This window comes from Octopus bimaculoides, chromosome 28 (genome assembly GCF_001194135.2).
Source record: "Octopus bimaculoides isolate UCB-OBI-ISO-001 chromosome 28, ASM119413v2, whole genome shotgun sequence".
Taxonomy (NCBI): domain Eukaryota; kingdom Metazoa; phylum Mollusca; class Cephalopoda; order Octopoda; family Octopodidae; genus Octopus; species Octopus bimaculoides.
In genome coordinates, this window is record NC_069008.1 from 15,445,408 (window position 1) to 15,459,209 (window position 13,802).

The 13,802-nt window shown below is 38.7% G+C and overlaps 2 protein-coding genes and 1 pseudogene across 2 annotated transcripts in view; 2 read left to right on the forward strand and 1 right to left on the reverse strand.

Moving 5' to 3' along the window:
* Window positions 1–3,067: 3,067 nt before the first annotated feature.
* LOC106874809 (zinc finger protein 91) overlaps window positions 3,068–13,802 on the reverse strand; it is a 17,161-nt gene continuing 6,426 nt past the window's right edge. The window contains exon 5 of the mRNA XM_052977432.1: window positions 3,068–4,464. Coding sequence (XP_052833392.1) covers window positions 3,153–4,464 — 1,312 coding nt within the window. The 3' untranslated portion in view covers window positions 3,068–3,152. The remainder of the gene's footprint in view (window positions 4,465–13,802) is intronic.
* LOC128251076 (zinc finger protein 239-like) lies at window positions 7,774–11,223 on the forward strand (annotated as a pseudogene).
* The window catches only part of LOC106872079 (zinc finger protein 239), a 70,244-nt gene continuing 64,350 nt past the window's right edge, over window positions 7,909–13,802 (forward strand). Inside the window, exon 1 of the mRNA XM_052977419.1 lies at window positions 7,909–8,669. The gene's annotated coding sequence lies outside the window, so the exon portion shown is untranslated. The remainder of the gene's footprint in view (window positions 8,670–13,802) is intronic.

A 13,802-nucleotide genomic window follows, 5' to 3' on the forward strand; every position in this document is an offset into this window, starting at 1 on the left:
AATGAGGTGGAATGAAATTTCCGAGGTTTCTACCTCACCCCACCCAGTTTTCCGGACCCCCAAAAGAATTTTGTAGCATATTAGGTCACCAGAATTCATTCACGAAAAAAAAAAAAAAGTCCTAAAATTCCGGGATATAGGGGGGGGGGAGATTCACCTTCACCCCTTTTCCCGGAGAAAAATAAGGAGCTTGCAGCATATTAGGAAGTCAGGGTACTTGATGTCACGCAAAAAATCCGGGGTTTTTTTTTCTTAGTGAAAATCGTGCGGGTGAAAAGGTCAAAATTTCCTAATATTTCACTCCACCCAATTTTCCCGATCAAAAAAGAGGTTCGTGGCATATTAGGAGGTGACCGTAATTCATTCAACAGAAAACTTCCCAAGATTTACCGAAATTACTAGTAGAGGGCAAAAGCTCACTCGATCTCGATTTTCGGTACGAATACAAACGTTCGATAAATAATAACAGAATATCGGTTTCTGAACATTTCAGTGGTTGGAGAGTATTTCAGAATATTTCTTAAATGAAAAAAAAACAAAAAAAAAACAACTGACGTGTCAACGATCGGGAGTGTAATGAGTAGCTTCCATAGCGAAAATAGCAACCAAATTCCGCACAAATCAAACCTTTCTCTTCCATAGCTAGAAATAACAGGCAAAATCCCACGCAAATCATGGACATCTCTCATTCATAAAACATAGAAGAGAAACTAAGAATGGACGTGTCAAAAAACGAACGGTTACAGAATTAATAGCACTGAAGATCTTCGTTGTTTAATACTTACGGAAATGTTTCATAAAGGACAGTGTTGTTATATATATGTGTGTATCTGGTGGCAGAGAAATGTATTATAAATATGTATTGTAATTAACAACTGACTCAGGAAAATTAACGAACAGCACAATTAAATGGATATGAACATCAAGTAGGTTGTACGTTCAATGCGCATGCGTATCTCCTTAAGTTTATCTCCCTTCATGTAACGGTTATACTACTGCTGAAATGTGTGGGTGTCCTGTACGGAGGGACAACAGAGTAACAACGTTATTAGGAGAGGTTGGCTGGAAGGGCAATGGTAGCGGTTTCGATTCCGAGGCCGGGCGTTGTGAGTGTTTTTTGAGCGAAAACACCTAAAATTCCACGAGGCTCCAGCAGGGGGTGGTGGTGAACCCTGCTGTACTCTTTCATCAGTACTTTCTCTCGCTCTTTCTTTCTATTTCTGTTGTTCCTGTATTTCGAAGGGCCAGCCACGTAACACTTTGTGTCGCGCTGAAACTCCTCGAGAACTAAGTGAACGGTGGAGGGGTAAAGTGTCGTGTGGGGAAAAAAAAACAAAAAAAACAGGGAACACTTTGGCTAAGAGAAGTTGGTATGAGTAAGTTAAGGCACTAGTGAACCTGATAGGAGGAATGAATGGGTAGAAGAAAGGGACAATTGAGATATTAGCAATTAGCGAAGGAGAAACGAAAAGTGGCAAAAGTGAAAAATGATGGAAGAAATACAAAAAATGAGGGGCAGTGTAAAATGGTGGGGTTTTAGTAGATTACACGAACTGTGAAGGGACACTGGGAAATTTTCTTTTAAATTTCCAGAATGAGTTTTTTTTATCATCTTTCAGAAATTTATTTAGTATTTTTTTTTTTTTTAAAGTTCGAAGGTTTAAAAGTTCAAAAGTTTCAAAACTATTTCAAAAAGTCTCAAGGTGTGATACAGAAATGTCCAAAGTTAAATGGTAGAGGGAGACACTGGTAGCATGTGGTCTGTGTGAAGCCTTGTTGCTGGTTCTTGGGTTATACTTCTGTGAATGCTTTCAGATCTATAATCCTTCCTCAGGCGTCCCATGGTGGTTACTGCTGGTGTTGCTTAAAGTCTCTGGAAGAAGTAAAGAAATTTCCAGCCGTCAAGTTCATTCCAGTAGTTGAGGCCAGCCACTCTCTTTCTGGTGAAATGTTACTCCTTTATGCAGATGTTGACTGCATCTGTCCCCCTTGCCAGTATGTGGGTGGGGGAAATCCCCCTCAGCGATGGTGGTGTTGTATTATGGTACTGGCTGTTGTGGCCTTCTGAAAAGTGTTGCTTCACTTTGACGCAAAACTATTGTTTAGTCAATCCTATATATGTTTCCCTACAAAAACAGGTCATCTCGAATATCACATGAGTTTGAAAACACAACTGGATGCTGTCTGTTGGATGTTTGCCTTTGATGGAGCACTGGTTCAGACAGCATGTGTCCAGTATGTTATTGTGGGAAAGGTAGTGTCTGAGGGTATGGCCTTACCACATAATTCTGACAGGGACGCCAGACCTTTTGACATCATTCTTTATCTGGTTCTCAACATGTTCCCCATAGTATTAGGTTCCCCGGAGAGTTCTGAGTGCTTTAAAGCTAAATCTTTTATTGCTTCATTGTACACAACTAGGATACATTTGTTGCTATAATTTATGGGTCCCTCACAAACGCTCAGAAAAGATTTGAACCGGTATTCCATTTGTGAGATGCTTTTCAAATGAAATAAAAGCATGCCTTTTTTTTAAACAACTTGTGACTGGAAACGAAAAATGGATTGTAAATGAAAAAAATTCTGGAGTTTGCATAAGGAACCCCAAAAACAGTAACCAAAGACGAATAGCCATGCCAAAAACGTTATGCTTTATGTTTGGTGGCATCATAAAGGCAAAGACTTATTGGAGCAAGCGAAAGTGAAATCGGGATGGCACCTGTGCCCAGCGTCGCCTTTTTGGCACTTGTGCCCGTGACATGTGTAAGGATTTTCGAGCGAGATCGTTGCCAGTGCCCCTGGACTGGCTCTTGTGCAGATGGCACATAAAAGCATGGCCGTTGCCAGTACCGCCTGACTGGCCTTCGTGCGGGTGACACGTAAAAGCACCCACTACACTCTCTGAGGGGTTGGCGTTAGGAAGGGCATCCAGCTGTAGAAACTCTGCCAAATCAGATTGGAGCCTGGTGTTGCCATCCGGCTGTCAGCAGGAGGAAGAATTTTGGCATAGAGGTCCTTACACCGAGGAAAATAAGGAGTTGAAAATTAGAAAAACAAAACAAAAAAATCTCCAAGCTGTGAAAATACTTTAATTTCCATTGCATAAAACACAGGAATATTAAAAATACAGAGCAAACATGAAATTATAGAAACTACCTCTTTCCTTTCTCTCCTGTATGAATAGATTTATGTCTAGTCAAAGTACCACTTTCAGAGAATGATTTACCACAGATATCACAGTGATGTCGTTTCTCTCCTGTATGAATATATTTGTGTTTCATTAAGTTGCCATCTTGAGAGAATGATTTACCACAGATATCACAGTGATATGGTTTCTCTCCTGTATGAATGCGTTTGTGCTTCATTAAGCTACTATTTTGAGAGAACGTTTTACCACAGATATCACAATGATATGGTCTCTCTCCAGTATGAATATATTTGTGATGTGTTAGGTCAAAGTTTTGAGAGAATGATTTACCACATATATCACAATGATGTGGTTTTTCTCCTGTATGAATAAGTTTGTGTTTTGTTAAGCTACTATTCTGATAGTATGATTTACCACAGATATCACAATTATATTGTTTCTCGCCTGTATGAATGAGTTTGTGTTTAGTTAAGTGACTATTATTAGAGAAGGATTTACCACAGACATCACAGTGGTATGGCTTCTCTCCTGTATGAGTACGTTTGCGTGTAATTACAGTACTATTTCTAGAGAATGATTTACCACAGACGTCACAATGATAAGGTTTCTCTCCTGTATGAATACGTCTGTGCTTTGCTAAGCCACTGTTGGCAGAGAATGATTTACCACAAATATCACAGTGATATGGTTTCTCTCCTGTATGAATACGTTTATGCGTAGTTAAGATACTATTATGAGAGAATGATTCTCCACAGATATCACAGTGATATGGTTTCTCTCCTGTATGAGTACGTTTGTGCTTTGTTAAGTCACTATTGTCAGAGAATGATTTACTACAAATATCACAATGATATGATTTCTCTCCTGTATGAATATGTTTGTGTCTAGTTAAGACACTATTTTGAGAGAATGATTTACCACAGATATCACAGTGATATGGCTTCTCTCCTGAATGAACACGACTGTGTTTTGTTAAGGCAGTATTTTCAGAGAAAGGTTTGTCACAAATATCACAGTGATAAGGTTTCTCTCCTGTATGAATGCGTCTGTGTTTTGTTAAGTGAATACTTTGAGAGAATGATTTACCACAGATATCACAGTGATATGGTTTCTCTCCTGTATGAATACGTTTGTGTTTAATTAAGATACTATTATGAGAGAATGATTTACCACAGATATCACAATGATAGGGTTTCTCTCCTGTATGAATACGTTTGTGTCCAGCTAAGTGAATACGTTGAGAGAATGATTTACCACAGATATCACAATGATACGGTTTCTCTCCTGTGTGAATACGTTTGTGCATAACAAGATTACTTTTTTGAGGGAAGGACTTTCTACAGATATCACAGTCGTATGATCTCCTGTGTTTTTTCATGGATTCAGGGGAAATCAATTGTACACTTTTCACAATCTTTTCCATTATTTTTCCTCTCAAATCTCAGTTTATATATCTTTCTTTCTTTTCTTATACTTTATTCTTTACATACACTTCTACTGCTGTATTTCTGTCCAGTGTTACCTTCGTTTAACAACACTTAGATATAGTTATCCAACTTTAATCAGCACTCAGGCTCTTCGTCTTGACTGTAATGTTCAGAAATTTTGCTAATAATATAATTCCAGAGCTAATGTTTCACAAGAATTCCTCCACAGATTTGTAGAAATAATGCTATACATCTGTTTTGTATATTTTTCTTTAATATTTAAAACATGGTAGATATTGACGATGCTTCTTCTGTTACATCAATGCTGTCTGATGTCCTGAAATTACAGAGAAACAACAGCGTAAGATGTAGAGGCTGCTTAAATCATACAGATTCATTTTTATTGAGATAAATGGTAGAAACAGAACATTTACTTTAACAACTGAACTAGACTTCGACAGCTCCATAAAGAAGTGCCAATCCTTCAAAGTAGATGGAACATGTGAAAATGGGACATCCCGAAAGACACAGTATAAAGTGCTAAAGAGCAAACTCAGGATGCTGAACCATTCATGTGATATGACAGAGGACCAAAATGTCTGGCAACTTGCTAAACCTGAGAAGCGTTGCACTCTACAATGGAAGTGTTAGGACTCGTGCATCTGGTGGTGAAAAGCACTTGTGGTTATTCTTCATAAAAGCAGACTTGCAATGCCATGTAAAAGTGCCTCCATGTTGAAGCATCTGTGTGGTGCCACGTAAAAGTGCCTGCGAAGTGCCACATAAAAGCACCCTGCACACTCTGTAAGTTGTGGTTGACACCGTGAAGGACATGCAGCTGTAGAAACCATGACAAATCAGACTGGATTCTACTGCAGCTAGCCAGCTCTGGTCAAACCAGCCAATCATGGACAAACCCTCTGGTCAAACCGTCTAACCCATCCCAGCATGTACAACAGACGTTAAATGATGTTGTTGAACTAAACATATAAATTTATTCAAATTTATATCACAGAATCTTGTGTAAAGCTGACATATTTGTAATCTAAACTGACACCTTCAAATTGTGTAACAGTTTTAAAATAAAACTACAGGATAGTGGACACTAACATTAGTTTTTGTCCAGAAATATAACTTGACCTTGCTGTTTAGTCAAGGTCAGTTCTGGTGGAGCAGACAGGTGATTATAGACATTCTTCCCATGAACATCCTGTCTATTTTTATAACATTGTATATCTATGACTACATCATCCAATACAGTCTTCAATATTTATAACCCATAGGAGAAATTTAAGGGAAATGCACTGTTATTTCTAGTAGGTTGTGTGAACATATTGTGAGTTGCAGGACGTACGATTTTTATGACAGATCAAACAAGAATAAACACTGATGAATGATGAAAAGTCCACAAAATTGCTAAAAATATTAACTTTGATTTCCAGGCGATCCATTTATGGGATAGGTTACCGCGTCAAGATGTAAACATTAAACATGGGGAATATGCTAGAAACAACAGCCAAGTGTCCCTTAAATCACTCACCGTTTCTCTGAAAATATGTAGTTTTTTGGGGGGTTTTTTTCAATAAAAAGGCTTTACCAATGGTTTTAAGTGCAGAGCGCCCACAAAATCGATTATAATCGGTCCAGAGAAGGGAGGATGCGTCTCTTCGTAAAACAGATGCTCAAGAACTGAGTGAACTCTTGACAGTTTAATGGGTATACAAGTTGCCGAGACCCCGCCACCATCAAATATCAAACACGATTCATGAAATTTTGGTACATCACAGCCGTCACTTTCGGTTTCTATCGTAAAATACACTTTTTTTTGAAGGACAATTTACTTTCATAAAATATACATTTTTATTTTAAATTCAAATTACGACAAACGTAAATAAACAAACGAAGTTTGTTTTATAGAAGCATTATTGTTTAGGAATCGATTTAGCGGAGGTAAACAATACGCACACCACTCGTTTGTCTTCCATACCTAGACACAGCAGCCAAATCCCGTATAACTCAATCTCCCTCCCATAGCTAGAAATAGCAGCCAGATCTCGCACAACTCAAGGACATCTTTCATTCATAAAACATAGAAGAGAAACAAAGAATCGACGCGCCAAAAAGTGAACATCTGCAGAACTAAAAACATTGAATATTTTCATGGTTTAATACTTACAGAAATGTTTCATAAAGGATAGTGTTGTTATATATATATATATGTGTGTATCTGGTAGCTGAGAAATATATTATAACTATTATAAATGTATAATCAGCTGATTAAGAGACGTTCAACTGGATATCAGCATGAATTGGGAAGTATTTTCAATGCGCATGCGTTTCTCCTCCACTGTAATATTTAAGGCACGTAAGTCTAATTCTTTCCCTTTAGGTATTAATATATTGCCGTTGTTATGTGTGTGTGTTCCATTCCGCTTTTTTACGGAAGATGCCCGACGAAGAACCTGCGTTGTGCTTAAGTGATGCACGGAGTCTGGTCGGGCGGTAAAATGTAAAAGGACGAGTGCCTCATATTGAAAGGGCTTGTGGCCCATAAAAAGAAAAGTGTAAGAGGCAAGTGCCTCATTTCAAAGACATGATAAATTGAAATTGTAAAGTAAGAGGTTTATAGCCTCAAATTGTAAATTTATGTATAAATTTATAAAAGAACAATGATTTAGAGAAGCGAAGTTCGGCGGGCGGCTCCTGTCTTCTCCCATTAATACCATATTAATCATCATTCATCTCATCTCATTAATGTTTTTGTCCAGCCCGTAGCTACTCTCTGTGTACTGCCTTTATAGCAAATTGAATGAAATAATGTGTGTCCAGTGGGGAGGTACAACGGGGTAATGACGTTATTGGGAGAGGTTGGGAAGGTGAAAAGAGGGAGGGGTAAAGTATAGTTTCAGAAAGAAACAGGGGACGCTAATCTACAAGAAGTTAGTATGGGTATAAGTTACGGCACTTATGTTTTCCTTGGTTTGTGTTGAGACAATAAAACAACTCATGGAAGACGTTATTATGATTTTATGCGTTTATTTACTTGGCATGTTTACAACTGTGGATGTATCGCGCAATAATACACACTATGTGTATCCGCTTTATTCACAGTTCATACTGTCTACTAAATGCGCTTAACAAAATAGTACTAATGATAGGGATATATTCATACGTATATATAGACATGGATATCTAACAGCCCTTTTGGCAATGAAAAAATAGCAGTAATCTTCCTTACACCAGTGGATTGTCAAAGGTGGCAATCCTGTAGCAGAAACCGTGAGATTATTCTGCCCACTTACGTGGTTTTCAGCTTCCTAATCTAGGCGAAACTAGTTAGTATTTCCATTCTTTTTTTTATCCTCTTGTGTCATCTTTTCTAGGAACATCTTTTTGTAGAGGTTGACAGGTAAGATATCATTCTGCGCTCCAGTGTCAATCTTTAGCTTTAAGCCAATGTTTATTCGTTTCTTGCCTGACTTCTTTTGAATTTGTATTGTTGTATACGCCTCATTTTTTTCTGGTTGTCATTTCACATCTCATGTACATTTATAGTGCCGACTGCGAAGAATTCCTCCTCTGAGATTTCCAAGAGTCTCCTTACAGTTCATGTTATCTACTAAAACCTCGTCCTTTCACACAGCCTCAGCAGTTCATTTTTCCCTTTCTTCCATCATTTTTCAATTTTGCAACTTTTCATTTCTCCATCGCTAATTGCTAATTTCTTAATTGTCACTTTCTTCTATCCATTCATTCCTCCTGTCAGGTTCACAAGTGCCTCAACTCATTCCATTCTTAATTTCTCTTAGCTTAACATCCCTTGTTTCTCTCCTACACTACACTTTCTCCCCTCCCAACCTTTCCGAAGAACGTCATTACCCTATTGTCTCTCTGTACGGTGCACGCACACGCATCTCAAAAGCAATCTACTGATACATAAAGGGAGAGAATTATTTTTCATGCTCTTCGTGTTGATATCTGGTTAAATATTTTCTTCATTAAATTCTTTTAATCAGCTGATAATAGTTATAATGTCTTTCTCAGCTACCAGATACACACATATATAACAACACCATCCTTTATGAAACATTTCTGTAAGTATTAAACAATGAAAATATTCAATGTTTTTAATTCTGTAGACGTTTGGTTTTTGGCACGTCGATTCTTTGTTTCTCTTCTATGTTTTATGAACGAATGATGTCCTTGATTTTTGCGGGATTTGACTGCTATCTCTAGCTCTGGATGAGAGGTGTCTGATATGTGCAAGATTTGGCTGCTATTTCTAGCTATGGAAGCTCCTTTCTACACTCCCCACCGTTATCTTCACCATGCATTTGAAAATGATGGTGGCGGGGAAGCCTTTTATAAAAAGTTACGAAAATCTGATTTCCACTCGCTTTTATGACTGAACATTATTATAATTCTTGGGTAACATGTAGTGTACCGTCGTAAAATAATGAAAGTAAATGGATGATTTTATTTTTGTTCGTGTAATAGGAATTTACACAAGATTCTGTGATATAAACTTTAGTAAATTAAGATATTAACTTCATCACTGTCTTATAACATCCGTTGTCCATACTGGCATGGTTGGATGGTTTGACCAGAGCTAGGAAGCTGGGGAGCTGCAGCAGACTCCAGTCTGATTTCTGGGAGTTTCTAGAGCTTGATGCCCTTCCTAGTGCCAACAACTTCACAGAGTGTGCATTGTGCTTTTATGAGGAATGGCCACCAGAGTGACGTGTCTTAACACTTCTGTAATGGAGTGCAGGTCTTCTTGGGTATAGCAAGGTACCAGACATTTTCATCCTTTGTCAGATCACATGAATTGTTCAGCATTCTGAGTTTGCTCTTCAGCAATTCATACCATGTCTTTCTAGGTGTCCCACTTTCACATATTCCATCTACTTTGAAGGATTGGCACTTCTTTATGGAGCTGTCAAAGTCTAGTTCAATTGTTACGGTAAATGTTTGTTTCTACCATTTATCTCAATAAAAATGAATCTGTATGATTTAAGCAGCCTCTACATCTTACACTGTTGTTTCTCTGTAATTTCAGACAACATCAATGTAACAGAAGATGCTTCCTCGATATCTACCATGTTTTAAAGACTAAAAGAAAATATACAAAACAGATGTATGACATTATTTCTACAAATCTGTGGTAGAATTCCTGTGAAACATTTGCTCTGAAATAATATTAGCAAAATATCTGAACATCACCGATTGATGTCTCAAGAAGAGAAGCCTGTGTGCTAATTAAAGTTGGATAAATTTGTGTAAATGTTGCTAAGCAGAGATAACACTGGACAGAAATAGAACAGTAGAAGTGGTTGTGAAGAATAAACTATAAAAACAAAAACAAAAAATATATAAACTAGTATTTGAAAGGAAAAGTAATGGAATGGAGTGAGAAAAGTATACAGTTGATTTCCCCTGAACCCAAGATAAAAGAGATAAGATCATACGACTGTGATATCTGTACAAAGTCCTTCTCTCGAAAAAGTAACCTACATAGGCACAAACGTACTCATTCAGGAGAGAGACCACATCACTGTGATATCTGTGGTAAATCCTTCTCTGAAAATAGTAACTTAACTAGACACATACGTTTTCATACAGGATGGAAAACATATCACTGTGATATCTGTGGTAAATCATTCTGTAACAATGGAGACTTAGCAAAGCACAAACATATTCATACAGGTGAGAAACCATACCATTGTGATATCTGTGGTGAATCATTCTCTCATAATAATATCTTAAATACACATAAACGTGTTCATACAGGAGAGAAACCATATCGTGATATCTGTGGTAAATATTTTTCTCTCAATTGTAACTTAACTAGACACATACGTATTCATACAGGAGAGAAACCACATCACTGTGGTATTTGTAGTAAATCATTCACTGACAGTAGTGGCTTAGCAAAGCACAAGCGTATTCATACAGGAGAGAAGCCATATAACTGTGATATCTGTGGTGAATCATTCTCTCATAATAGTACCTTAACTAAACACATACATATTCATACAGGAGAGAAACCAAGTCATTGTGATATCTGGTAAATCTTTCTCTCAAAATAGTACCTTAACTACACATAAATGAATTCATACAGGAGAGAAACCATATCACTGTGATATTTGTGGTAAATCATTCTCTCACAAAAGTGGCTTAGCAAAGCACAGGCATATTCATACAGGAGAGAAGCTATATCACTGTGATATCTGTGGTAAATTATTCTCTCGAGATAAACTACACATGAACATATTCATACAGGAGAGAAACCATATCACTGTGATATCTGTGGTAAGTCATTCTCTCACAAAAGTGGCTTAGCAAAGCACAAATATATTCATATAGGGAAGAAAGGAAAAGGGTAGTTTCTTGTTTACTATATATTTTTAATATTCCTCTGATTTATACAATGGAAGTTTCCCAAACTTTTAGTTTTTTTTTTGTTTTTGTTTTTGTAATTTTTATCTTTTTTTTTCCCATAGTGTAAGGACCTCTGTACCTAAACTCTTCCTCTTCTTGGCAACCCTTCATCTTATTCTTTCTTGAATATCACATCCTGTACAGTATATTTACTGTTTATTATTTTTTTAAATGCTTCATTCATTAAATATGTTATACAATAACTTACTTTATGACTTTTTCATGCCTAGAAATATTGTAAAGTTGTCATATGCAGTAATCTCTTGCTGTTCGTGGTTCACCTATGGTGGTTTATTATTTAAGCTTATGTCATTTCCTTTGTGGTGTTGTTTTGCATTTATAATAAAATAAATATATAGCCTAGTAGTTAGTGACTTCAGGATAAGGGCCATGTGGTTGCCCAGAAGACGACCAGCATGGAGGAGAAGGGTCTGGAAGCTCAAAGATCCTGCAGATGGACAGAGATTTAGAGACTTATTACTCGAAGCCTTTGACAGAATAGAGGGGGATATAGCTTCACACTATGTAGAAGACAACTGGAGGTTTCTACGGGACAACCTGCTGAGGGCCACTGACCAGATCTGTGGATGGTGCAAAGTCCCCTCTCGACCCAAAATAACGTGGTGGTGGAACAATGTTGTTGACATGGCTATCAGACAAAGAAACAGGCTTGGAAGGACTGGAAGAATGGTGGTAGCAGGGAATTGTATCAGACTGCCAGAAGGGAAGCTAGGCGACAGGTTTATTTAGCCGGAGGGGAAGCAGATGAGAAAAAATTTGCCAATGTTCTGTGCCGTGAGGACCAAAGACTTGAGGTATTTCATGTTGCAAGACAGTGTGTGAGAGAGAATCGTGATGATGTAGGAGAGAAAAGTGTCTGCATGGATGATGGTTCACTTGCCAATGAGGCTGCAAAGAAAGAGGTTTGGAGATGCCACTACGAAATATTACTCAATAAAGAGAATGAATGGGAGAAAGAGAGTCTACCAAATGTCGACCCAACAGAGGGACCAGGTATCCGAGTTGACAGTACCATGGTAGATAAAGCAATTAAGAGTATGGAGACAGGGAAGGCCTCCGGCCCATCAGGAATCACTGCAGAGTTGCTCAAAATATCTGGCAGTGTCGGCTATAGCCTAGTCACCCATATTGCTAACCAAGTGATACACGAAGGTGTCATACCCAATGACTGGTGTAGCAGCACCATAGTCAACTGCTACAAAGGTAAAGGTGACGCTTAAGATACAAATAATTACAGAGGTATCAAGCTGTTAGATCAGGTAATGAAAGTCACGGAGAGGATCATAGCTCAACTAATTAGGGAGCGAGTCAGTTTAGATGAGATGCAGTTTGGGTTCATGCCAGAGCAAAGCACCACTGATGTTATATTTCTGGTAAGACAGCTGCAGGAGAAATACCTAGCCAAAGATAAACCTCTGTGCTTGGTCTTTGTTGACATAGAGAAAGCTTTTGACAGGTTTCCCCGATCCCTTATCTGGTGGTCAGTGAGGGAACTAGGGATAGAAGAATGGTTAGTGAGAGCCGTGTGAGCCATGTACAGAGATGCTGCCAGTAAGGTGAGGGTTGGAAATGAGTACAGTGAAGAAGTCCAGTTAGAGGTAGGGGTCCACCAAGGCTCTGTCCTCAGCCCCCTCCTATTCATCATAGTCCTCCAGGCGATAACAGGAATTCAAGACAGGATGCCTCTGGGAGCTCCTCTATGCTGATGACCTTGCACTAATTGCTGAGTCACTATCAGAACTAGAGGAGAAGTTTCAGGTGTGGAAGCAAGGACTAGAATCGAAGGGCCTTAGAGTCAACCTAGCTAAGACCAAAGTCCTAATAAGTAGGAAGGTAGAAAAAACACAAACCCCTTCAAGTAGATGGCACTGCTCAATCTGTAGAAAAGGCGTAGTTAGAAACTCCATAAGATGTACCCAGTGCAAGCTATGGACACATAAGAGGTGCAGCAATATCAAAGGAAGGTTAACTAGGAAGTTAGTTTTTGTATGTGGCAGATGTTCAGGAGCAATAAACACTGAAAATGTGCAGAAAACAACTTCTGCTACATTCCAGGGAGAAAAGCTAGACGTAGTTGATAGCTTCCGCTATCTAGGTGACCAAGTTAGTAGTGGGGGAGGGTGCACTGAAAGTGTAGCTGCTAGAATAAGAATAGCCTGGGCAAAGTTCAGAGAGCTCTTACCTCTACTGGCAACAAAGGGTCTCTCTCTCAGAGTAAAAAGCAGACTGTATGACACATGTGTATGAACAGCCATGCTACATGGCAGTGAAACATGGTCCGTGACTGCTGAGGACATGCGTAAGCTTGAAAGGAATGAAGCCAGTATGCTCCAATGGATGTGTAACGTCAGTGTGCATACCCAACAGTGTAAGTACATTGAGAGAAAAGCTGAACCTAAGAAGCATCAGATGTGGTGTGCAAGAGAGACGATTGCGCTGGTATGGTCACGTAGTGAAAATGGATGAGGATAGCTGTGTGAAAAAGTGCCACACCCTAGCGGTTGAGGGAACCTGTGGAAGAGGCAGGCCCAGGAAGACCTGGGATGAAGTGGTGAAGCACGATATCCGAACATTGGGCCTCACTGAGGCAATGACTTCTGACCGAGACCTTTGGAAATATGTTGTGCGTAAGTGGACCCAGCAAGCCAAGTGAGACCAAAATCCAAGGCCTCTGCCAGGGATGTAGCCAGCCCACTTATGCGTACCTTTCCTTCATTGGACACTAAACTTCGCTTGCGAAGACCCATTGAGGCAAGTGAAATCGA